This window comes from Brachyistius frenatus, unplaced genomic scaffold, assembly GCF_029030835.1.
Source record: "Brachyistius frenatus isolate BFR_SWC_R1_liver_20210118 unplaced genomic scaffold, ASM2903083v1 Contig_415, whole genome shotgun sequence".
NCBI classification, from domain to species: Eukaryota; Metazoa; Chordata; class Actinopteri; family Embiotocidae; genus Brachyistius; species Brachyistius frenatus.
This window is the reverse complement of record NW_027211014.1, coordinates 110001-136952: the sequence shown is the minus strand read 5'-3', so window position 1 is coordinate 136952 and position 26952 is coordinate 110001. Positions and strand designations below refer to the sequence as shown.

The following is a 26952-nucleotide window of genomic DNA, read 5'->3' as shown; positions in this document are numbered from 1 at the left end:
GTCTGTTCCTTTGAAAAGACGTGTGCATGTTTCTATGAAAGCAAAGAGAGCGCATATAAAGGGATGATGTGGCACTCTGATGGAGACGCCCGCAATCCAGTTTTCTGTTTACATAATGTCTTCAGGCTTCAGCACGCTGGAGATGAATGAACGCATGAACTGAATGTAAATGCTGCCAGTTTTCAAAATGTTATTTGAGTCTTTAAGGACTCTACAAATTAGGCTACTCGCCAGCATCAAATGTGAACCGTCTAAACCATCACCATGGAAACAGTGCTGGTTCTCTCTTCACCTGTCTGTTTTTGTGGACTGGGCCTTTTCTTTTCCATGTAAATGTTTGGTGCATTAAAGTGCCCATGAGACAGAGGCGATGGATATCTATCAGATCAGTCTGACAGCATGATGACCCACTTCTCTCCCTCTCTGTGTGTTTGTTTGCTGTGCAGCTGATTTAATTGTCATTCGGGCTCTATGTGACAGATGCAGCGTGCAGGGGAGATGCTAGTTAAAAGCAAAGGCACAAAAATAGCGAACTCATGTCTACTGATTGCAAACAAACATACACAATAAATACTTAAAAGTTTCACTACTTCGAACTGTTGCTTTGCAGCATGCGTGCATGATATGTTGTAAAGTTAAGAATATAAAACCAAAACTTGCATGAGTAAGAAGAAGCACCAGATGATCCAAACCAGGGTTGGCCACATGTTGGGAGGAGAAGCAGGATGCAGGATTTTGCTTGAAGGAGCTCTGTGCTGTTTGTGTGGCGTCTTTATGTTTGTAAGAGACGTCATGTGGAAGTGAAGAACTCGCCGATATCTGCAGTGTGTAAATAATCAAATTAGCTTTATAAATGAATGTAAAATAAAGTGCTGTGTTCCCTTATCAGTCTTTTTTTCTTCTGATCCTCCGTCATGTCTCCTTCAGAGGACCGGTCCATTCTCCATCTTTTTGTCCCGAGTGAATGAGTATGGCTCCCTGAAGTCTGTCAGATTCTGCCGTTTTACAAAAGGAATGCTTGAATTTCTAACATTTAGAGATAAAACATTAAAACCTGCCACCCTCTGCACGAGTTATCAGAAAGAACAATTCTTTGGTTCTTCACATTGCACAAAGGACAGATGGACGGACATCGAAAGGGAGACGATAGCAAACAATACAAAGATATCTACGACAGCTTATCATCTAATAACTGCAACTCCATCAGAATAAAGCAGCACGTACAGTAGACAATATATTCGTCTAAGAGCCCATTCTTTTAGAAAATATCTTAAAAATATAAATCATTTTCTTTACCTTGTACAATAAATGTGTGGTTTTGTAATAGAGTTTACGTTTGTGTGTAGTTCTACATGTACACTATTCACACTCCGACTAACCTGGAAGATCAACACAGAAACTCTGCTGTGTTTCCAGCTGCACTTAATGCAAAGTTCAGTTTGTCAGCTACAAACAGGAATGGCGACACCTTTTCAGAACGTTTTTGAAATATCACAAGACTTTTTGTTTTTCTCCAGATTCAAGATGATTACATCACTCTCAGGGACACACCAAGACATTTAGAAACAAACAAAATCAGTAAACAAATAAATGTAACACATTTAGTTTTTTTTTCCTGTGTTCATAATATAAAATAACGGACATGTTACGGTGCTCTCTGTGGCCAGGATGACGGGAACAGGAAGGAAACGGACGGATGTGACCTCACAGCGTCTCTCTGTGTCATCCAAATGTTTTCTGTGCAGTAAAAAATACCAACGAGCAAGACGCTAAATTCCTGCAAACACTGGATTCTCCTAAAGGTCACGCTTAAGACGAGCGACCGCTAACGTTACATGACAATAAATATACTGCATATGAAGGGTAATTATTGCATACACACACACACATATATATATATATATATATATACTGCAAGACTGTGCTGTCTGTCTCTGACTTCCTCTCGCTCTCATTCATACAAACAGGAAACATGGGAGACAACATGAACTAAGGCCAGTTTTGAGGAAGTTAAAGGAAGCAAACTATACATCGTAATACACACTGTATATAATTATACACTGTCAAAAGGGAAAATGCACGTTTGCTGCTTTAAACTACAATATGTCAAACGTCTCAGCTTCAATGCCCTTCGTGGTTGCTACTGATTTGACTGCCGTTGCTATAGTGGCTTTAAACTGGTATCCAGGGATGTCAGAAAAAGTAGGTTATAAAAATTATATATTGTGCTCTTACAACTGGGCAGTAATTATTAGATGATCAGTTGGGCTAAAACAAACGTAGAAATTGTAAAAAGCATCAAACTGCATTCCATGCTGAAACCTCTCTAAATGTTCTTCCTGTTGAATGAATTTATTCAGAAGTCACTGGTGGGAAAAAGGTTTGAGAGCAGAACATCTTTCACCTTATCCGCCACGGTTGTGTTTTTACAGGAGATGTATTTTGTTTTGTACTTCAAATGTTTTCAGTGCCTTTCATATTTTGTGGAAGTCCACTGTGCTTGTTATTTGCTCTTCGCCTCCTCTGCGTCCTCCTTTCTTCGTTTTTTGGGACTCTAAGAGTGGGAGTGACTCTTGTCACCCTGAAGTAGTTGTAGTTCAAGAGCCACGTGGTTCTCCTGCCCCTCTAGCGGCAGTGTGCTGTTGCCCAGCTTCCTCTGGAGGCCCTCCGTGTGGTTGGATCCCTGCTGGAAGCCGGACTGATGCCCAAACGTGGGGCTGGCTTTATCCAAGAGTCTCTGGGTTGTGTTGGCGCCGGATCCGTCGTGCAGGTGCTCCTCCTCGTCCGTGTCAGCGTCGATGAACTTGTTGATGGAGGCGTCGTGGAATGTGAAGATGCTGGGCAGCATGTTCTCAGGGCTCTTGCTGGATGTCCCGCTGCTGGCCGTTGTGTAGATGGACACCTCCGGGCTCTGGACGGACGAGCTGTCTGAGAGGACTCCTGTCCCCGAGTCCTCACCAGCTCTGAAGTTCACCTTGAGCGAGTGGCCTTTGAGCGGGTTGTTGAAGCGCAGGCCTCTGGGGCTGTCGGAGTACGGACCGAGCTTCGTTCCTGTTCCTCCCAGAGGGGTAGTGGTGCCGTGGGATCCTTCGTGCTCATTCTCCAAGGTGGGCTCCAGACTGGGGTTGGTGCTGACCCGCCCCGTGATGTTGCTGACGGGGCTCTGGGAGAAGCGAGAGCTCTCAGGGAAGTCGGTGGCACAGCTGATGAAGCTGTCGATGCTAGACATGCTCTTCATGTCCGTCACGGCCTCCACCGGGCTGGAGGTTGCTTCAGCGGAGATTCTTCCCATCTCAAATTCAGCCCTCTGTCGGCCCGCTTTGGGCAGCGCCGCCTTCTCCTTGCTGTTCAGGTCGGGCTGTGACTGGGCCTTGGCCATGTTGTTGTACATCTCCTCCAGTTTCTGAGCGCTCAGATGCTGCGGGCTGCTGGAGGGCTTGGCCTGCTCCTGATAGCTGGACTCCAGCGTCTTGGCGGGGCTGCCGATGAGTGACTTCAGTCTGGGGGTACCTTTCTGATGACTCGGAGACACATTATTATCGTGCACCTTCTCCTTCTTTTCGTCACTTGTTTCCACCATTACATCCATGAACTCCACGCTGCGGCCAAACGCGTCTTTAATGTTCATGGAGACGATGCTACCGTTTCTCTTCGCCCTCTCCAGAGCCTCCCTTCGCTTGATGGCTTTCTCCTGCCTCTTCTGCTCCTTGTAGAACTCAGAGAAATTGTTCACGATAATGGGGATGGGTAAGGCGATCACCAGGACTCCTGCAATGCAGCACAAACCCCCGACTATCTTTCCCAGCAGAGTTTTTGGGTAGATATCTCCATAACCAACTGTGGTCATAGTGATGGTCGCCCACCAGAAGGAGGCTGGGATGCTTTTGAACTTGGTGTCCTCTTCATCCTTCTCAGCGAAGAACACCAGACTGGAGAATATCATGATGCCCATGGCCAAGAAGAGGATGAGCAGGCCCAGCTCGTTGTAGCTCCTCCTGAGAGTGAAGCCCAGAGACTGAAGACCTGTGGAGTGACGCGCCAGCTTTAGAATACGCAAGATCCGCATGATCCGGAAAATCTGAACCACGCGGCGGACGTTCTGAAACTGCAGCACGCTCTTGTTGGATTCAGTCAGGAAGATGGTCACGTAGTAGGGTAGGATGGCCAGCAGGTCGATAATATTCAGAGGACCCTTAAAAAACTTCCATTTGCTGGGGGAAGAGAGGAAGCGAAGCAGGTACTCCATGGTGAACCAGGCGATGCACACCGCCTCCACGTGGGCCAGCTGTGGGTTGTCTGTGGCTTGACCAAATTCATCTGTGTCCTGCAGCTCTGGGAGGGTGTTCAGAGACAAGGCAATGGTGGACAACACGATGAAGAGGATGGAGATGATGGCCAGGATCTGGAAGACAGAGACGCAAAGAAATGTTACAAAAAAACACCCCTGAGGAATAAAAGAAGTTATGTTACGAGCGATTACAGCTTTTCTGTGATTAAAGTCTGGAAGCTCTGTTCCCATCAATGTTTTCACAGTCACTCTGTAGGATGGACCGATCAGTCACTCTGTAGGATGGACCGATCAGCCACTCTGTAGGATGGACCGATCAGTCACTCTGTAGGATGGACCGATCAGCCACTCTGTAGGATGGACCGATCAGCCACTCTGTAGGATGGACCGATCAGCCACTCTGTAGGATGGACCGATCAGCCACTCTGTAGGATGGACCGATCAGTCACTCTGTAGGATGGACCGATCAGCCACTCTGTAGGATGGACCGATCAGCCACTCTGTAGGATGGACCGATCAGTCACTCTGTAGGATGGACCGATCAGCCACTCTGTAGGATGGACCGATCAGCCACTCTGTAGGATGGACCGATCAGCCACTCTGTAGGATGGACCGATCAGCCACTCTGTAGGATGGACCGATCAGTCACTCTGTAGGATGGACCGATCAGCCACTCTGTAGGATGGACCGATCAGTCACTCTGTAGGATGGACCGATCAGCCACTCTGTAGGATGGACCAATCAGCGACCTGTATTGACAGCTTGTGATGAGGTTGAAGTCAACAATTATTTTTCGAAATGTAATTGCCTGGCGGTGAATGCCGATTGGTTAAAGGCTGTTCCAACAGTTTCGTAATGAACCCGAGGTCCACGCCCAGTAAGATGCAACGATGGGAAATGATTCCCCGTAGCATGGACACATTTATATATTCATGCCTTGAACTTGGGTCTTGTAACACCAGGCTAGTTGTTCTGTCAGTTCTCCTCTTTAAGTCGGACTTATCTACAGTTATTGAAGTAATTTCCATTGAATTTTGCACAGACATTCATGTTCCCCTCGGGGTGAATCCTGTTGACTTTGGAGAGCTTTTGACTTTGATTCTAGCAGCATTATAAATTTGGCATCTTTGGTTTTTGAATGTAAACATAGATGGATTGTCAAATTCATATCCCCTCTCAGGATTAACTGTTGGCGATCCCCATAATTTCCATCTATTGTTGTTATCAGGTCAAACCCTAATTGTCCACTAGTTTGGTTCGTGACCAATAATCTGCAAATCGAATGATGTTTCCATCAGTTTCATCTGTACTTTGTGTTTAGTGCTTAGCAAATGTTAGCATGCTAACATGCTAAACTAACATGTGAAAAAATGGATTTGTTCCCTGCTGAATATCAGCGTGTTAGCAGCGTGTTTGGAGGCATGCTGAGGTTAACATTTAGCTAGACGCTTTTCAAATCTCTATAGTGGCAACTTTTGAAAACGCTGCTGACCCCATTTTAGTTGCGTTGTTTTCTAGATGATGACGGTCACCTCAACTGAATCTAATAAAAGACTTAAAAAGGCTGCTTTGAACGTACAGTAACTCTGAGGTCATCTGTGTAGTGTTTGTGTTCATTACCGTGAACGTGCAGCTGACGCCACACTTTAAGATTTTAATTCAAAACCTAATTAATCACAGCAAACAGCAGACCCAAGCAGCATTTCCACATTTTAAATCACAGATCCTGCTGTACATTTAAAAGACTAATTTAGCTTCTTTGGACTTCACAGTGTTGGAAGGTAATGGTTGAACCTTCCAGTGGATTTATTCATTTTGCTTTTAACCAACAATCACCAGACTTATATTGGTTGTTTATTTTATTGCCTTTAAAATTTTAATTTATTTGTAAGTCACTGGACATCCATCCATCATCCATCCATCCATTCATCATCCATCCATCCATCCATCCATCCATCCATCCATCCATCCATCCATCCATCCATCCATCCATCCATCCATCCATCCATCCATCATCCATCCATCCATCCATCCATCCATCCATCCATCCATCCATCCATTCATCATCCGTCCATCCGTCCATTCATCCATTCATCATCCGTCCATCCGTCCATTCATCCATTCATCATCCATCCATCATCTATCTATCTATCTATCTATCTATCTATCTATCTATCTATCTATCTATCTATCTATCTATCTATCTATCTATCTATCTATCTATCTATCTATCTATCTATCTATCTATCTATCTATCTATCTATCTATCTATCTATCTATCTATCTATCTATCTATCTATCTATCTATCCATCCATCCATCCATCCATCCATCCATCCATCCATCCATCCATCCATCCATCCATCCATCCATCCATCCATCCATCCATCCATCCATCCATCCATCCATCATCCATCCATCCATCCATCCATCCATCCATCCATCCATCCATCCATCCATCCATCCATCCATCCATCCATCCATCCATCCATCCATCCATCCATCCATCCATCCATCCATCCATCCATCCATCCATCCATCTCTTCACCTTTCTGACTTTCCTGCTTTAAGAGGAAAAAGAAGGGGAACTAATGTGATCTCTGACGCAGATATTTATCTTTTTCTTTAAGTTTCTTGCTCTACAGTGAGCGACACACAAAGAGGAAGACCAGGAGATTGTATCGATGCGCTTTTTAAAATCCCTGTCACACTTCTTCTCCCTCTCTAAGCCTGCTGCAGCCCATCACCGCTCGGGGCGGCAACAAAACCACAACGTCTTGTTCTGCAAAGCACGCCCTGCATGCCCAGTGACTACAAGAGGCCTCTGAAGAACTGAGCAACCTACTAATAATATAATCTGCTGAGTACAATCGGGTCTGTTCACGGTGCTCGGGATTAAGACGGCTCCACACTTGTGGCCGTGTCGGTGTGCCACACCTATTATTTCTGTCCCGGAGTCAGTCTGAAATCCAACACAAGGTCAATGTGGAGGCTGTGTTCCCGACCAGCGGGATTATTCCCTGTCACCCATCAACCTCCGTAAACTCTAATTAATCTGGACAGGTGACTGCATGTGCTCCTATACCTTGGCTTTTGGAGAGAGGGACTAAAAGCAGAGACTGTTGGAGAGGTAAAAGAGGACTGAAGGTACGTCAACCAGCAGTCGCCGCAGAGCTCACCTGAGAGTGAATTAAAGGGCACACAGAAAAATGTAAACTCTTCCCTAAAATAGCCAGCCGGCAGGTCTGCATCCCAAGAGGCTCAAAGTGATGGATGGAAACTCTCAAATACGACCCGTTAGAGGTAAATTTCTTGGTCCTAAATAATTTACACTCAAGAGAATAAAACAACTAAAGTGAAACATTGACATGACCTTTAACAGAGGAAGGTCAAAGTTAGCGTCACAGTGCTTTTTGAGGATACAGAGGACGCATAAGAAATCATACAGTATGTAGATGGATTCAACAGTAACACTTCAAAATAAACATCAGCAGAGCCTCAGTTCAGAGCTTTGCTTCTCATCACAGCAAGGCTCATCGGGCTCGACGCTCCGACCGGGCCGGAGTGGCGTTAATGAATCATGCTGAACACAAACGGCAGCACTGAAACTGAACCGCAGCGCTTTGTGTAAAGAGAACACCTGAAGGATGAGCGGCTCCACCTCCATCCAATTCTCTCTCTTACCCAGAGACAATAACAGGAAGTACACATTGGTATCACACTTTAGGAAACTGAAAATAAATGCCAAAGAGTGCATTCAGCAAGATATATTTTGCATTAAATGTTTTTCCCCATTTATTTTGTGACATTTAGGAGGAGCGGATCACTGCATGGGCTCAGGAACACTTCTGAAAACTGGGTGAATAAATGTCATCCAGTGGGGGCATTAGGACCCTGTTAATGAGGGTCATGGTTGGTGTTGTGTTGCCTCATTAACTCTTAATGACGAGCATCATGGGTACAGGACGTCCCACTTCCTGTTTGCATAAACAGAACATGAATCTGATCAAGACTGCTGCTGCTTAAGCACAAACCTGACACACACTCCTGTCTAACAAACACACACACACATATTCAGTAATTAGCCCTTTCCCTCTCCGCCCCTCCCCACCGGCCCGCTGAGGCTGGAGACTGAATATTTAATATCCCTCTGAAGTACAAGCTATCCTGTCTTGGAAAAGGCGTACGTGAGTGGATCCTCGCTGGGCCGTGACGGCTGCGGAGCCGGAGAAGCTAGCCTAGTTTTCACTCTGCTTTCACCGCACAAAGTTTGTCCTGCTTCATGCTCGATGGAGGGAGGGAATCTCCATGAACACCTGGCAGGAGGTTCCTCAGTAAGGGAGTGTCCCACCAGGGTGGGAGTTTCACAGTCAGATGGTGTGTGGGCAGACTGCACTCATTTTAGACCACTTTATAACTGTTTTATCAGAATATTTTGGTTCTTTCCTGCTGCATGTCTCCTTCAATCCGCTCCTATTAAATGTCACAAAATAAATGGGGAAAAACATTTAATGCAAAATATATCTTTGATGATCAAACTTTGCCAAGTTCGGTGGTTTGACCTATCATGACAGTCTGTGCCGAACACAGCCTGGCTTAATGGCACTTTCTTACAGAAGTGATGCGTTTCCATGGCGATTTGATAAAAATATCAGTCGAAACTTTTGCAGACTCTCTTCTGCAACGTATTCCAACTCTCAGCTCTCCATCTGTTTGCTTTAGATGTTTCATTCAAGACTGAGAGTCCACAGACACACTAAATGTTGAAATGCTGACATCACCGCGATGCTAACAGGCTGATCAAATATCTGTGTTCATGTTTATGTTCCTCGATGAGCATGTAACCACACTAACATGGGCTAATTAGCATTTAGCACAAAGTACAGGCTTCACGAGACATGGGAACATCGAAGTTATTACAACTTGTGCTAACGGGAACATGAATACGGAAATCCATCCAACTGGTGTTGAGACAGTCAAATGGAACAAAATCCCAAAAGACAAACGACAACAGGATGAATCTTTGACCAAAACACGAGTAAATAAAATATTAAATTTCTGTCTGAGTCCCGCCAAAGCTCACAGTCCAACATGTGCATCAGCAGAGACGAGAGAGGAGGAGGAGAGAATTCAGGGCAGACAGAAGAGAGTGGAGGTGTGTGAGGAACGAATAAAAATAGAAACACAACTGACATTTGGGTCTGAGAACAGACTGGCTCTGGAGTCACTAAATAAATCTGTTTGTCTATTATTTAGGGTTTTCCCTTGTGTCACGCTGCGTGAAATGTTGATTCACTTCTTGTCCGATCTCGGTGTAACTGGATTTCCCCTTTTCTCCACACGAGCTGGATCAATGGAGGGATTATGTCACACCCACTGACTCGCTCATTGCTTTTGATGTGGGCATGTTGAGTGCAAGATGGCATCTCTAATCCTCTTATTGTATTTCATCTCTGACTTGCCAATAAATGTTTTTCTGGCCTGTGCGCTGACAGTTGACCTTCATCCTACAGAGGAGCTCATTGTTCTGCAGCGGTTCCCTTTGAGATACTGGTTTCAGTGGTTATATTTTTTAACAGAGGCTTCAGTGGAAAAATGTGGATGAAATTACACTGCCGGTAAACAGAGCGGAGAATCCTCACCTTACCACAAAAAATGGAAGAACACTTCCTCCCTGGCATCACTTTCTTTGAAAATTCCAGAGTAAAAAAACTCTCACCTGCTGCTCTCTGACACAATCCAATTACGATTAACCCCTTAACATGCAGTTCGCCTCTTTTATTTCACCTGCAGTAGTTTTAAAGTGACTAAAAGATGTTTTTATCATTTGAGAATCTGGAGAAATCTCTGAACACAAGGGACAAGGCTGGAAACTATTATTGGATGTTGGTGATCTTCGGGCCTTCAGGCAGCACTGCATTAAAAACACACTATTCTGGAGTGGAAATCACTGCATGGGCTCAGGAACACTTGTAAAAACCATCGTCTGTGAACACAGTTCATCGCTGCGTCCACAAATGGAGGTTAAAACTCTCCAAAGAAAAAACCAGATAGAAACATGATCCAGAAACACCGCTGCCTTCTCTGGACCGAGATCATTGAAGATGGACTGAGGTGAAGTGGAAAACTGTCCTGAGGTTTGATGAATATAAATAAGTATATATTTTTCAAAAAGCAATAACATTTATTTTTTTAAATTTGAGATGGTTTTACGTTCTGTTTTTTGTATACATGTTACACAGCATCCCAACTTCATTGGAAATGGGGTCGTAAGTCATAAATACAGTTTCAATAAAAAAAAAAAATCTTGAATTTCCTAAAACGGTCGGGTGTTATAGTTTTTAGTAAATCACACTCAGGCAGGAGAAAGCAGTGTTTTTGCTGCGTAATATTTCCATATGTGTTCTGGTGCACCGGTGGGTTTGTACAGTAGCAGGATTGTGTATATGGAGTCATCACTGCTCATGTTAATGAGGAAACACATCACCGCCACAATGGAGGCTTACAGCACCGAGAAATAAGCCCGATCAGCCTTCATCCAGACAATATCTGCTAACAGGATCAGTTGGTAGCTGTTCGTGGCGTTTTTATGAGATTTGTTGACAACAAGAAGAATCTAAAACCACCAGACTTTAAAGTCTATCTATAAAATCCACTCTGACAGATTATTTTCTGTGGTGGGTTGTTCTCATTGAACCCCCAGAATCCGTGTCTTCTTTTATGGCAGCTCTGTTCCATCAAATGGAAATGTTTCACTTCAATCACTTTGCTCGCTCTTTCCCAGAGTTCAGCCTGACATATTCGTTATCTGTGGAAAGTTTGAACTTGGCACCAGAATGTAAAATACAGTTCTCTGTGACAGGCTGCTGCTTGTTCAGGGACTTTAACCTCCTGAAGAATTAAGCAACAACCTTCACTGTTAATACGAGGAATGCAGATGTGACCGGTCTAAACTGATGGCATGAGGCTGAAGACGTTTGAGTCAACAGAAGAGACGCAGTAATGACTTGCAGCGTCTTCGGGGAGCAAGCAGAGTGCTGCAGACTCTCAGGAGAACACCGGGAGGTCAGCTGTCCAATTACAATGCAGCGATGAAGAGGAACAACTGTAGCTGTTTAAGAGAAGCAAGGTTTCTTTTAATGGACTTGTCCCACAGCAGGCATTTTGTCTTGTCTTTGCAGGAAACCAGATTTCGTTGAGTGTCCCAGCGAGACACAAAATAAGGTACAGCTCGCCAAAAAAACCAGAGCGGCCATTATAAATAACTTTACATCACAATAAAGCCACGAACAGTTCCTAATTACAACTGTGCCCCAAGTTTAACTTCCCCATCTGTTTCTGAACCAGAACAGCAGCGACATTAAGCATCTCCCAAATAGACAAGGCCTCCTGCGTCCCACGCAGATGTGCCCTCCGCCTCGTCTGCCTCGTTTCACCTTCCTCACAACCTTTTGTGTCCCACCTTTGAGCCTCGAGCAGGGAGCCTGCGCCATCACTGAGCTGGAGATGGATGATGGAGCTGGCGGCTGCTCACAGGATACGTCCTCTCAGACGTGTGAAGGTGGTGCTAAAACTAACAGGCACGCAGACACATTGCATTACGTGTGCATGCACTGATGTTTGGCTGATGTCGGTCTATATGAGCCTCTGAGAATTCAACATGCGAAGAAATTGTTTTTTATTATTCTAATATTTGGTCAGTTTAAATCTAAATTATGTTCAGATGATGATATTTAATGTTTGTGTTGACAAAAAGGAACTAAAAGTAAATAAAATTCAATAAAGATGGTCTTATAATTAATGTGAATACTAACAAAATGTGTTTGAATCGACGTGCACGTTTCAAAGTCTCCGTGATATTTATTATGACTTTTCACAGAGTTCACAGCCGTCCACACTTTTAGAGGACGTTGGATGTTTTTGCGGCAGGAACGTGTGACACAGAAAAAGTGAGAGGAAGTGAAAAGGAACAGACGTGACACCCTGAAAAACAAAGACCAAGTGAGAGAGGAGGTGAGAAAGTGGAATGAGTTTTGCTCCCTGTGGTTCATGAACAAACCGGCACCGCAGCGTCTGAAACATCTGGGCTTCTACTGCCGGCCTTTTTCCCGGGACGGAAACCTCTGAAACATGAGCTGAGGAACACGTGGAACCACATCACAGGTACACGTTTGTTTCAACATGTTTAAGAGCAAAATACACGATCAGCGGGGTCAATTTTCTGTTAAATCGCTCAACAAAACCCCAAAATATTCAGACAGTCTATTAATCAGGAATTAATTTAGTTTGATGAGGGCAAAATAAACAAATCAATTCGTGTGGAAAGGTTTTAATCAAGGTCATATTTTATGATTTTATATTTATTTTGAGCAGAAAAAAAAGTCTGAATCTGGCTTATATTAAGAGGTGGAAGCTTTCAAACTGCACAAAATAATATACTTTTAATTAAAATGATTTGTGAGTTTCATGAGGTGAAGAGAGACTTGAAGTATTCACTTCTAACTCTTTACAGAAAAGCTCAGACTTGTTTGCATCCAATCAAAAATGTGCCAGATGAGGTGAGACGAGCTGAACTTGTAATAAACCGTGTGCCGTCTGCACAGACAGACAGGTCATCCAAACAGCAGCAGTCCATCTGTCTGTCTGTCTGCATAGAAACCTGCTGTGATAACCTCGTGAGCTCGGGAGCTTTTTCCTCACAGCTGCAGGAACAACAACATGAAAGTGAGCGGCTGCATGGCTGAGCCCGGCTAATGGAATGAAAACGGTATCAGTGATCCCGACATGCAGCAACCTGATAGACGGGGGTGTTTTTGTACCTCCTTAAATGCAACAAACCGGCAGCACTCAGCGAAGACACATCACACCCAGCTGAAAATGACAAGTACTCCAAATCTGGCTTTGTTCTTGATAATTGTCTGTGGCAGAATGGAGCTCCAGCTGTCTGTTGTTGCTGTGGTCTCTGCTCACTGTGAGACTGGCAGCAGTGTTGGCAGGAGAGGACAGAAGAGAACAGCTCACATCGAGCTGAATCACCACCAACTCTGTGAAAACGGACCATTTGGCAGTTCAGTGGATAACAAGAGCGAAGCCGATCCGTTTTTAAAAAAAAAAAATCTTTCTTAAATTGTGGCGATGTTAATTACACAGGAGGATAAGTAGCCATCGAGGTTTGCTGTAATCAATATGTCAGTGGAGTCAGGTGTGCCATTAGAGAAGGTAATCAACATGGAGGGGAAGACAGCCGGCCTGAAGACGAGCAGCAGCTGCTGATTATGTACTCGGCGAGGCTTCGGGCCTGCAGAGCTTCTGCTTACATATCAGCTTGTTGTGTTGGCGTGGAGCACTAAGCCTCGACTCCAGCTACAGAGGACCGAAACATTTACTCAGAACAATAAAAGCAAACACAGTCCGTTCAGCAGCTCAGCCTGCTACTTACATAATCTGTCTATTCTCACACCCAGCAGAAAGAAAAACAAATTAAACCTTCAACTTTTATGTTTTTGTTTTTTTATAAACATAATAAAATTCTGTCCTGACCTGGTCTTGATATTCTGTTTTTCTGCTTCAGGTTTTAAAAACTGTGAAAGGTACAGCAGTGTGCAGAAGTGCACATAATAAGCATCAAAGCCTGAAGTTTGGCTGGCCATCAAGAAGAGCTGCAACTAGCTAATATTATGCTAATGCTTTGGAGCAGGAAGTGACCATATTTGGACGAGCTGGGGGAGGAGCCAGCGGTGGATCTGACCTATCTGATCGGAAACCTGACGATACTACGTCCCGCCCACCGATAGCTGTAACCTGACTGCACCACAGGCCTGTCAATCAAACAGACACGCCCCCAAAAACAGGTCTTCTTGAATCTTCTTTTCTAATGAATGAGGGATTATTTTCAGATGGACCTCCAGAAAACTAATAAGAAGGAGTGACTTTAGCTAACAACACCGAGATAACTGATGGACACATTTTATTCACTTTGGATTTGATGAGAGAAGTTGAATGGGAGTCTATGGAGCTGGAGGCTTTTTGGAGCCGACCTCTAGTGGCACTCGCTGGTATTGCAGCTGAAGACACTTCTGGATCGGAACCATTTAACAGTCTAACCCCAAGAATTGACTAATTTCTCATATTTTCATTCACTTTTTTAAAATATATATACAGTGAACCCTCGCTATAACGCGGTTCACCTTTCACGGTCTCGCTGCTTCACGGATTTGCATCGTGCATTGTGTTCTGCATTCTGATTGGCTAAACAGTCTCTTCGCTTCTTCTCTACCTGTTTGTCAATAACGTTGCGGTTTAATATTCATTACAGTTCTCAAACATAATTGATGGTGGCATGTCGGTTTATAAGAATCTTTTTGCCCAGAAGAAAAAAGAGCGACAACAACTACCGATAACTATGTTCTTCTCTCGAAAAACCACACCTGCACCGCCGGCTTTAGAAGAAAGAACCGCTGCAGAGCGGAGTCAGGATGCAGCAGCTCAGTCAGAAGAGCAGTGAAATACACGAGTCACTATTTGTCCTACTGTACTTTGTATTTGTTTTCATAATCATTTTTCATTTCCTCCCGTTCTAATCCAATGACTCGGGTCGCAGTGGGGCGGTGCTGATCTCAGCAATTTGAAGCCTTCAGTTCGTATTGATGATTCAAATTATTATTTTACAGTACAGTAGTTATTTGTAAAAAAAAACATTTATACAGTACTTTTATTTGTTAAACAAATGCTTGGGCCTGTAAAAAGGTTTTGTTCTTTGGTTTCAATGTATTATGGAGTATTTCATTGTATAATTGTAAAAAAAATAAAGGTTACTACTTCACGGATTTCGCCTATCACGGTTTCTATTTGGAACGTAACCCCCGCGAAAAACGAGGGTTCACTGTACAACAATAAGTCATATATTGACTGTCTACTGACTGATCACCACCGATACGACAAACCTGAAGACAGATAATGACCAGGATTTAAGGTGAGGAGATTACATGAGACAGGAGTTCATGACCTGTCAGAGAAAGTAATTTCACAGAATAGATGAATGAAGGAAAATAATTGCGTCCCTTCCAGTGAAAGCTTTTTCATCCCAGTAAGATTTAACCAGAAATCTTTATGTTATTATCTCTTCTGTCATCAGGCAGGCTGCAGCCTCAACACACACACACACACACACACACACACACACACACACACACACACACACACACACACACACACACACACACACACACACACACACACACACGCGCGTGCGCAGGCCGATAAGATGGTCCGGTGTCTGCTGGCAGCTAATTAACATTCACTCATTTTCTCCGGTGTCTCCAGTGACCTCGCTCTGTTCTGGTCAGTGTTTACCATGAAGACCAGATTTCACCGGGTTCCTGTGACACGATTGGGTGTCAGCGCGGAGTGCAGAGAGTCACCTGGGCTGCTGCTACCTGCGAGCGCCGCCTGAAACAGGAGAGGTCCGGGCGTCGACCGTAACCCCGTGTGATGCGTTGTCGGGTCTACACTACAGTTTCAGGGCTGGACATTGGAGATAGATCAAGAAGTGGGATGCTCAGCTGTGATCACACGAACGGTTCAACATTTTGGAGAATACGTCCTTTCCTTCTGCTTTTGAGAAGCTAACCACTTACTCAACACGTGAAGACCAAAGCCTGGAAGCAGAAGGACACAGCTCACCTGACTCTCGAGGAAAACATTAAAACAATCAGCTGAGCAGCAACTATTAAAGTTTACGAATTAAAATCAATACAAGATCTAACGTATAGAAATGGCAGTTTCTTGGAGGATTAAACAAAAGAGAAATCAACTGCTAATTATTGAGTTTTAGTGGATTTTGAAAGAAGCCAGCTGGTGAAACTTTTTATTTACTGTCAGACATTATCCTTCTAACTCTCACCAAGAAAAAGAAAAAGAGCATTTCCCCAAATGTCAAACTCTTCCTCCGACATGATGGCTGTCATCTGTCATGTCGTTAAATGTCATTTGGGAGATGAAGGAACGTCTCTGGATTAACGTTGTGTTGAACTTTCGTTTCTCGGTCTGTCACTTCTCACCTCTCCGGATGTACCTGTGAATCTACTAATGCATCGAACCTAAAAGGATCTGAACTGGTCCCAGTGAGGCAGCCCCGCCACTCACTGTCACCATGACAACTAATTCACCCGGTTGCTTTTATAGAAAGTGCTGCTTCACTGGATGCCTGGAGAATCTATTTCTTTCTGCTCCCTTTTCCTCTTGACTCTTTCTAAAAGTACGTGGGTATCCGTCTTCGACTGGGAGAGAACATGAATCTCAGAGAGTGAAGGATGAACAGAAAACGGTTGGTTGTGAAGCCAGATGGGCCGTGCCCTGTGCTCCATTTGACACTCTCATCCTCATGTATGAATGTGGGCTGAGAAAACAGAGGCAGAGGTGGTCCAGAGTCCTGGTTTAACAGCAGCGCTGACTCAGCATCTCCCATTTTCTTATGGCAGGAGGTTTTCTGTTTTCAGGTGGTCCGTCTGTCCGTCTCGTTCTCTTGAGCGTCATATTTCTAGAATGTCTCCACTTCTTCAAATCTGGCACAAATATTTACTTTGACGCCACGATGAACTGAGTAGATTTTGGAGGCCTCAGATTAGACACAAATGTCTAACAGGATAAAAAGATGAAGTGATGACATCTAATATCCAAGAGGTCAAAGGTCAACTTCATTCTGAAATCGCTGTTTGCAGATGATGTGGTTCTGTTGGCCTCATCAGACCTTCATCATGCACCGGGTCGGTCCGCAGCAGAATGTAAAGCAGGTGGGATGAGAGTCAGAACCTCCAAGTCTGAGGTCCCGGTGCCCTGCAGGAAAACGGTGGGACGCGGTGCCTTTCCCCAGGGGAAGGAGCTTCTGTATCTCAGGGTCTTGTTTACAGCGCGGGATGGATGGAGCGGGAGATCGACAGGTGGATCGCTGCAGCATCCGTTGTACCGGACTGTTTTGGTGAAGAGAGAGCTGATTTTACAGGTGAAACTGTTAATTTAGCGGTGGATCTCTATTCCAACCTCTCCTGTGGTCAGGAGCTCTGGGTAGTTAGTGGAAGAATCACTAGAGAGGGAAGTCCGGGAAAACCTGCTTGACCTGCTGCCACTGAGACCCAGCACAAGACAAGCAGAAGAAAGTGATGGATGGATCCTGAATGTGTGACACTGAACTTGGGTGTCCACCTTGAAACTGTGCTGGTTGTATAAATCTTCTGTGTGTCTGGTTGAACGTGTGTTGAAACCTCCACCTTTAGAATCTGTATTTTCTTTTCTGCAACATCCATATTTGAAGCATCGTCTGCTGGTAGTCAGCTTCTTTGATCAAGCATGTGAACACATTATTCTATTCTATTATTTTATTCTATTATTTTTATTATTATCTTATTGCTTCTGTATGCTGCTGTAGCGAAACATTTTTCCTCTTGGGGATTAATAAAGTAAATACCTACCTACCTACCTACCTACCTACATGAAGGGTTTCCTACACTGAATATATTCCATTATTCACAAAAGAAATGGATGCAACCGACACCCTGACTGGTCGGTGGAGGAATACAACCTCACGGTGGTTCTAGTTGAAGAATAAAGTGGAACACCTGCTGTGAACCGTCTCTTAAATGATTCAGCAGAGGAAGGGCAGACTGGGAGTTTCCTGCCTGACCACTGACAACACAGCTGTGTGTTCATACAGTACGTCTCCTCCATCAGTGTCAGACCTCTAACTGTCTCCCGGCCCGCCTCCTCTCTGTCCATCTGTCTCGTACTCTGGAGACACCCACTCACCCTCAGCGGTGCAGAGAGGTACGAGATACATAATGTAGAGAAGCCCAGAGAAACCTTCTTTAAAGTGTATGTTCTATAATATATGTAGCAGAGATGTAAAGGCGCTAAGGAGCCCTACGGCAAGAGAAAGGAAAAACTTTAGAAGTGACCTATTTTCTTAAATACCTCTGAAATGTTTGAAAGAAGTTGTGTGATACTGGCTAAGTTTAGGAGAGGAGAGCAGAGGAGAGGAGAGGAGAGGAGAGGAGAGGAGAGGAGAGGAGAGGAGAGGAGAGGAGAGGAGAGGAGAGGAGAGGAGAGGAGAGGAGAGGAGAGGAGGAGGAGAGGAGGAGGAGAGGATAGGAGGAGGAGGAGGAGAGGAGAGGAGAGGAGAGGAGAGGAGAGGAGAGGAGAGGAGAGGAGAGGCGGAAGAAAGAAAGTCTGACATTTAGTATAAGAAGAGTTTAGAGGGATCTAACCTTTACAGATCGTTTGGAGCTCAGAGAACTGAGATCCAAAAATAAAACACTCATTACTTCTGTGTTTGTGACGGAGCATCAGAGGAGCGAACTCTACCTGCACCCAGAAAACTGAACATCTCATTGTGTGTTTGTGTTTACAATGAAACGTGAGAATGGAAGATGGTTTCAGCACAACGTCCTGCTGTAAGAGGAGAGGACGCAGACCACGATTCAGCTGCAACATACGGAGAGAGCTCACGATGACACACACACACACACACACACACACACACACACACACACACACACACACACACACACACACACACACACACACACACACACACACACACACACACACACACACACACAGCAGTGTGTACGCACATCTCCTCACAGGGAAACTGCAGCATCGGGGTGTACACAACTCCAGCTGATTGTTTCCATGGTGACGTGAGGCTTTTAAAAAAAATAATTTGCATAACAGCTGCAGCAGCGAGGCATTCACAAAATACATGACAGAGAAAACAGAAGCCAGGGGACATGTGATCGTACCGAAACTACAATTAGATTACAGACAGAAAAATGATTATTTTATTGTAGCGTTTGTGGCTCCGCCTCCCTCTCCTCCTGCAGGAGCTTACAGTCGTTAAGGGGGTTGTTAAGGTAAAGTGCTGTCACCTGTGAAGGCCTCACCAGCGCTTTGATATCCTTTTCTTCAACACTAGCACACACACACACACACACACACACACACACAGGAATGTGCATTCATAAACACAGGTGTCTCAATGAGATGATGGCGTCAGCAGGAACAATCCTACTACAGTTCTTCAGTGTATACAATCACTCCTACTACCAGTAGACATGGTGAAGTACTTAAAGTTCCTCTGAATGATACTTCACACTTCACTGTGCTGCTGTTACGTAAGAATAAAGGATTAAAAACATCACACAGTTAATTACAGTAAAGAAAAACCAACACAATAATCTCTGTGGAAAAGAAAATTAATTAAACCTTGAAAGAGTCACTCTGAATATACCACTATTGATACTGTTTGTGTGTATAAATAATGTGTGTGTACATAATAAAGCACAAACACATTTTATGTGTTTAAAGCAGCTTTCAATGATGATAGAAAGTTATTTCACTGTAAAAAAAAGATCATTAGCTTTAGATAATGAATCTCAGTGAATGACTGTGATTATGGGATTATTTGCTCTTCATAATATTCAACATCGGAGTGAGCGCTGCAGCAGACGGCTGGTTTCTAGTCAACCATCTCTGTTGTGTAAAGTGAAAATGATTTACAGGTGGAACAAAAGCCTAAATTATAGCAGGATGTGTTTAATGCTGCTGCCATGCAGGATCCTGGAGATGAGCCACGAGTTTCTCAGATATGAGAAGATATGTCAATTATTTAAATAAAATACACTTGTCTCATGGTGACGAGCCTCAGCTTCAGTTTCCCACGCATGACACTAAAGAGAAGAGCTGCACCCGCTGAATAGAAGGCTAAACACATGTCAGACTGCAGGATGATGCTCCACACGCTGCCTGTATCCATCCAGCTTGCTGTAAACTGGCCGACAGTCAAGCACGCCGGCCGGCCAGCCGCTGCCATACATGGAGACCCCAGATTAAAACACAGCGAGCTGCCTCTCCCTGACCCCCTCTGAGCTCTCCACAAGACTGCATCTTCAGGGAATCATCCGTTTTACCTCCTTTAAGGCTGATTCTTGGTTTAACTGACGTGACCATGACCACACACACAGTCCCTGTCACTTTAAAAAGCATGTTATTACCCGTCCAGCGGAGCAGCCTCAATGCTTCCCTTTGTGAAAGAAATCAATCAGAGGGCCTTTTTAATTTGCAGCTGTTATCCGTCCCTCTAATCTGCCTCCTCGTGCAGCTGCTGTCCTGCCGACCAACCGCTGTGTTGTATTACAGATGGGCTGCAGGGCTTCCTGGCAGCTACAGAGAAGTCTCCAACATTTTGACAAGCTTCCACCCTGCTGACGTGTCTGCTGGTTGTGTTGCTGTGACCCCACACTTCAATATCACAAGTACAAAGACAGTCCTTTAGGGTTCAACAAAACGACATGCAAATATTTGTGAGATTTCTTTCCAACAAACCAAACATTTGTGTGAAGATGGAAAAAACTATGGAAGACTGTAGACTGTATATAAGTGGATGTAGCTTCCAGGTCTGAAAAATTAGGCTTAAGCTGCAATACCAGCGAGTGCCACTAGAGGTCGGCTCCAAAAAGCCTCCGGCTCCATAGACTCCCATTCAACTTCTCTCATCAAATCCAAAGTGAATAAAATGTGTCCATCAGTTATCTCGGTGTTGTTAGCTAAAGTCACTCCTTCTTATTAGTTTTCTGGAGGTCCATCTGAAAATAATCCCTCATTCATTAGAAAAGAAGATTCAAGAAGACCTGTTTTTGGGGGCGTGTCTGTTTGATTGACAGGCCTGTGGTGCAGTCAGGTTACAGCTATCGGTGGGCGGGACGTAGTATCGTCAGGTTTCCAATCAGATCGGTCAGATCCACCGCTGGCTCCTCCCCCAGCTCGTCCAAATATGGTCACTTCCTGCTCCAAACCGCTCCGAACTAACAAGATGGTGACGGACAGAATCTGAACTGGAGGATTCATAACGTTCACAAACCAACGATGACATCACTGATGGATGATGACATCACTGCTGGTTGCTGATTGGTCTCTTTACTATATATTAAATACACACTAATTCAAGACTAGCCTGTCCATAAATGTTGGTCTCCTCAGCACAGTTTTTCTGTTTTTTGCAATAAACCCAACTGTTGAAAAAAACCAAAGACATCTTAAAGTGCTCTCCTACTTCTAAAAGATCCGGGCAGGTCAGGGAATTAAAGTCCTCGAACACAAAACCTGTGAACAAGCGTTTCTAACCCGTTCTCATAGCAGACATATTAGGACCGGAGAACGCAGCCTCCCTGATAGAGGAAAGCGTCTCCCCGTCGTCTTCATCGAATTATCCCTTTATGTAACACTCTTCGTCGTGCGGTCAGGACAGAGGGTTTGTAGTGGGACAGAGATCGGACAAAATGAAACGAGCAGGCTCCTTATCAGAGCCTCTTAATCAACACTGTCCGCAGGTCAAAATCAGTATTAGATGGAAATCCCCGGGGACGTTCCCACGGCAACACGGCTCTCATAATGTCAACGGCAGTGTTTCCAGATCTCTCTAATCTGAGTCTGATCCCACACTTCCTGAGTGTAAGAGTGATTACGGAAATGCTCCAACACTTGTTGTCATACACACTTGAGAGAAACAGATTTAGTAAATGGTGATTCTGGATTACTGAGAGATTTACATGAAACATACCAGAGAATCACATTCTGTCTACAATATCCACAATTCAAGGTGTTGTGACCCAAATTTAGCACAAAGATTATTGAATAATTAGGTTCCATACAGTACAATATTAAATTACTTCACTTAGTTTGTGTTTATCATAATTTTGACGGAGAAACTCTGATTGTTTTGCGAGTAATCTTTAACATAAAGGAAAATAAATGTTCCAGAAAGTTAATCAGTTCATCTACATCCAATATTTAATAGGAAAAAACATAATCTCTTTTCCAAGTCTCGTTTGACTGCTGAAATTGAAGTAATTAACATTTTCTACAATTTTCTACCTGGATTATGTTGAGCCCAATAAAAGCATCAAGGTCATCCTTAAAACTCTTTCACCGAGTTCTTGTGTTAAAATGAGACAGTAAACATTATAAAATCATGAATTTTTTGCCCTCGACTGGTTGTAATCCAAATCAAAGAGCTCATAATAATAATAATAATAATAATAATAATAATAATAATAATAATAATGCTGCATGACAGGAACAGCAGTCAGCCTTCAGTGACTGAAGGAGACGGGTTTATAGGTGAATTAATCAATCCAACGTGATTGTTCCCGTTCAGCCCGGCGGGCCGCTCTGTCAGTGAGACTCCCCGAACCGTCCGAGTCAGGTCCGAGTCTCCGTCCTCGGAGATCTGGAACCGCAAACGTGTTAAAGTAACGACGGGGGAGTCGAGTTCCCCAAAGATCACTAACCCTTTCAATTTACATCACACTGCTCGGTTTACACAGGACCGGTCCATTAGTCTGTTCTCCTGAGAGATGGAGGTTTAACAGATCGACATCACGCAGAGGACGACAGCCGCCAGAATTTCCAACAATTATGAGCTTAAACAGGCACGTTGAACGGATATCATGTGACTGGGACCAACACCAGTGATGTATGGCAACAGAAAACATGAACTTTTGTTTGTCCTTTAAGGAAGGACAGCAGAAGAAGAAATTAAAAAAAATAAATCTATAATTAAGGAAACAAAAGTAGAACAACTGACTGGAGGAGTAACAGAAGATGAACTGTGGGTCCTTCCTTCATTTCATAACCTTCAACTTTTGACCCACATTTTCTCTCCTCTCTCGTCTCCTCGGCCCACTTTCAGCCTGCGCTGGCCTACATCTCACGCAGGCGGAGTGAAGGTGATGTTCAGGCTGCCGGGCATCTGGTAGGAGGAGGGAAACGGGAGCAGCGAGTAGGCCGAGTCTCTGGCAGCAGACCGAGGAGAGCGGCGGCTCCTGGGACCGCTGCCTGCAGATTACAGAGATGGAGACTGAAACTCACACAGTCCGCCTCCTCCTTCTGCTCCTCTGCATCTGACAGCGTTGAAGTTCAGGAGGAGCAGCTGCATGTCAGCCAGCCGATGTGCCGAGTGGCCGCAGGGTTTCAGGTGAGCTACCTGAGGAGGTGTGCTGCTCCTCCCACGGGACTTCCTGGGTGATGTCACAGAGTCGCGTACCACAGGTGATCTCCTGAGGCTCTGCTACCCAAAGCGCTGAATGTAATTACGACAAATTAAAACGAGTGCCTGCTCAGTTGGCTCACCACAGGACTCTCTCATAATTACCATCAATATTAGCAGATTACCACCGGAGGGACGCGGCCTCCGATCACCTCCACACAGCCATATGTTCATTTTAAACTGCTCTCATCACTTCCACGTCTCCTCGTCACGGTGTGTGTGAGTGGCACTGCATGGACTTAATCTGAGACTGGAAGCATGAAACCCATCTGATTGGCAGCAGCAGCCAGACGTCCTCTCAGACAGAAAGTATGTCATTATATTCTGGTTTTAAATAGAAGCAGAATCAGCCTCCATTGTTCTCCATCGACCCAGAACAAAAACAACCTTTCTACTCTCTCCACACACCGATGAACAGGTATGTTACTGTAACTACAGAACATGCAAACACGTGTGTGGTGCAGGAGAACATGCAGACAGGTGATGTCATCTGTCTCACGACACGTCAGGAAGATATGATCTAGAAAAACAGTTTTGCACAACCTCACAGACACGAGACACATAAGATCACATATATCACACATGTTGCAACACACATATGACAACAATATAATCTGTGGGCTTCACACATTACACCATGAAAATAGCCCAAAACATGTGCACAATCCCATCAATCACGCGTGTTTTTGCACATGTGAAATCGTGTTTTTCTGAGGGACACGATGAGTTCAACGTGATTTGAGCGAGCAGCAGCTCCTCTGTTGGTCTGTACATTTCTCTTTCTTCTTTCTTTGGTCCATTTGTTTTGTTCCATCAAGTGGAAATAAAATAACAATTTAGAGCCAATCACAGACGTCATGAGCCTTTGTACTTTTGGAGGAATTGCACCATTGGCTAATCCTTATTTAAAGGAACAGTTCAACTTTTAGGAAATACACCTTTTCACTTATTAGCAAAGAGTTAAATAATACGTCCAAGCTGCGTTTTTATCTGTCCGGCTGCCACCGAGGAAGTTGCTGCACTGAGCCATGAAAATAGTCCTCAATGTGATGAATATAATCACACACCTGTAATGTTTTGGATCTTTGTAGGTGTTGTTCCATTTAGAAACATCCAGGTGAGCATTTCCCACCTGTTTTCAGCTGAGCTCAGCAGCTGCTGGCTGTAGCTGCATGTTCAGAGTCTAACATGAGGGAACTCTGGACAAGCAAGCAAATAAATGTCAAACTATTTCTCAAAATAAAGAGAAAAGTGAGAGATTTCTGTGCATCTTTTTTTCCATCCAGATATTAAGTGATATGATGGAGTTTGCAGCTTCGCTGTGGATCTCTGAAACCACAGCGAGTCCGTCTGACTCTAAACGCCTCTTCCTTCCTCCCTCTTCACCTCTGCTGACCTTCCTGCTGATTAACAGTAAAACATTTGAGTGAATCCGAAATGAGACAGTTTGATGAAAAACTTCCAGCTCATCACAAACAATCAACTAACATGACATCATCGGTGTGTCTATTTAAAGGTGTGTGTGTGTGTATGACAGCAAATCTATTTATAGCAGCCTCTTGGGCACACAGGTAGAGGATGTGGTGGTGGTGGGGGAGGGGGGTGTCGGTGCTCAGGTGGTGTGTGTGTGTGGGGGGGGGTGTCGGTGCTCAGGTAGAGGATGTGGTGGTGGGGGGGAGGGGGTGTCGGTGCTCAGGTGGTGTGTGTGTGTGTGTGGGGGGGTGTCGGTGCTCAGGTAGAGGATGTGGTGGGGGGAGGGGGGTGTCAGTGCTCAGGTGGTGTGTGTGTGGTGGGGGGAGGGGGTGTCAGTGCTCAGGTGGTGTGTGCGTGTGGGGGGGGTGTCGGTGCTGAGGTAGAGGATGTGGTGGGGGGAGGGGGTGTCGGTGCTCAGGTGGTGTGTGTGTGTGGGGGGGGTGTCGGTGCTGAGGTAGAGGATGTGGTGGGGGGAGGGGGGTGTCGGTGCTCAGGTGGTGTGTGTGTGTGTGGGGGGTGTCGGTGCTGAGGTAGAGGATGTGGTGGGGGGGAGGGGGGTGTCGGTGCTCAGGTGGTGTGTGTGTGTGGGGGGGGTGTCGGTGCTGAGGTAGAGGATGTGGTGGGGGGGGTGTCGGTGAGGCGGCTGCATCACTCCTGCAGGCTGCGCCTCATTAGCAGCAGCAGCATGTTAACAACCGCATCTCTTCTAAATGTGTTTTGAGGAGAGAAGTGTTGAGTTTGTTTTCTCACTTTTCACCATGAAACAGTAAAGAAGAAGAAACGCTGCAGTCGGCCATCAGATTCTCCGTGTTCGAATTCTTCTCCATGAGAATCAAAGACAGGAGGAGGATCTATTGATCAGGAGATCCAACACAGCTTCCCTCCGCCGGACTCACCGATCCCCTCGTCAAGCCGCTGCTCCTTCCAGGAAACACAGGTGGGTGAGGAGGTGAGTGAGGAGGTGGGTGAGGAGGTGGGTGAGGAGGTGGGTGAGGAGGTGAGTGGGTGAGGAGGTGGGTGAGGAGGTGAGTGAGGAGGTGGGTGAGGAGGTGAGTGAGGAGGTGGGTGAGGAGGTAAGTGAGGAGGTGAGCAGGTCAGCGAACTCACCAGCAAACACAGCAAAGACAAAGATTGAATCTCTGATGAATCTGGGTCCACGGGGGGGGGGGGGGCCGAGTTCAGAGGTCACACCAACAGCTGAGTTATCCTGAAACCAGGCAGCTCAACTTGAACCTCCTCGCTGCAGGACATCCACCACATCCTCCACCTGAGCACCGACACCCCCCCACCACCACCACATCCTCCACCTGAGCACCGACACCCCCCCCACCACCACCACATCCTCCACCTGAGCACCGACAACCCCCCCCCCACCACCACATCCTCCACCTGAGCACCGACACCCCCCCACCACCAACACATCCTCCACCTGAGCACCGACACCCCCCCCACCACACATCCTCCACCTGAGCACCGACACCCCCCCACCACCACCACATCCTCCACCTGAGCACCGACACCCCCCACCACCACCACATCCTCCACCTGAGCACCGACACCCCCCACCACCAACACTCCTCCACCTGAGCACCGACACCCCCCCACCACATCCTCCACCTGAGCACCGACCCCCCCCCCCCCCACCACATCCTCCATCTTCCAATCACACACGGAGCTTCGGCGTCGACGCAGGAATACAGAAGAACCCCGAGCAGTGAGGATTCAAGCTCTCCTCCATCTTGTAGGAGATGAGTCTGTCACCACATATGTACATTTAGAAAAAGTGCAGGTGTGCTGGAGCTGAATGATGCAACCCGATAGGTGCGTAACCGGATGCTTCCTCTAACGGGCCGTCCACCGGAGCGGAGGTGACGCCCCGCGGGGGAGACGGGAGGTGATCCTCCTGTTAATTCAACCTTGTTGTTGACTGTTCGTCCATGCAGCTTTCATGTGTTGGGTTCTGGATCAGGTTCAGGTCATCGCTGCTCCCCCGTCTTGACGGTGCTGCAGTGCACACGTGGACCCTCAGATAGCTGCTGGTCCACCGAGCTGCTGAGAACAGTTTGAATCTCTGACTGATGTCTGAAACTCAC

General features: G+C 45.4%; 1 protein-coding gene across 1 annotated transcript in view; it reads right to left on the bottom strand.

Annotated features, from left to right (window-relative positions):
- Positions 1 to 1235: 1235 nt before the first annotated feature.
- Positions 1236 to 26952, bottom strand: part of LOC138636920 (potassium voltage-gated channel subfamily B member 1-like) — a 37283-nt gene continuing 11566 nt past the window's right edge. Inside the window, exon 3 of the mRNA XM_069725236.1 lies at positions 1236 to 4402. Coding sequence (XP_069581337.1) covers positions 2555 to 4402 — 1848 coding nt within the window. The 3' untranslated portion in view covers positions 1236 to 2554. The remainder of the gene's footprint in view (positions 4403 to 26952) is intronic.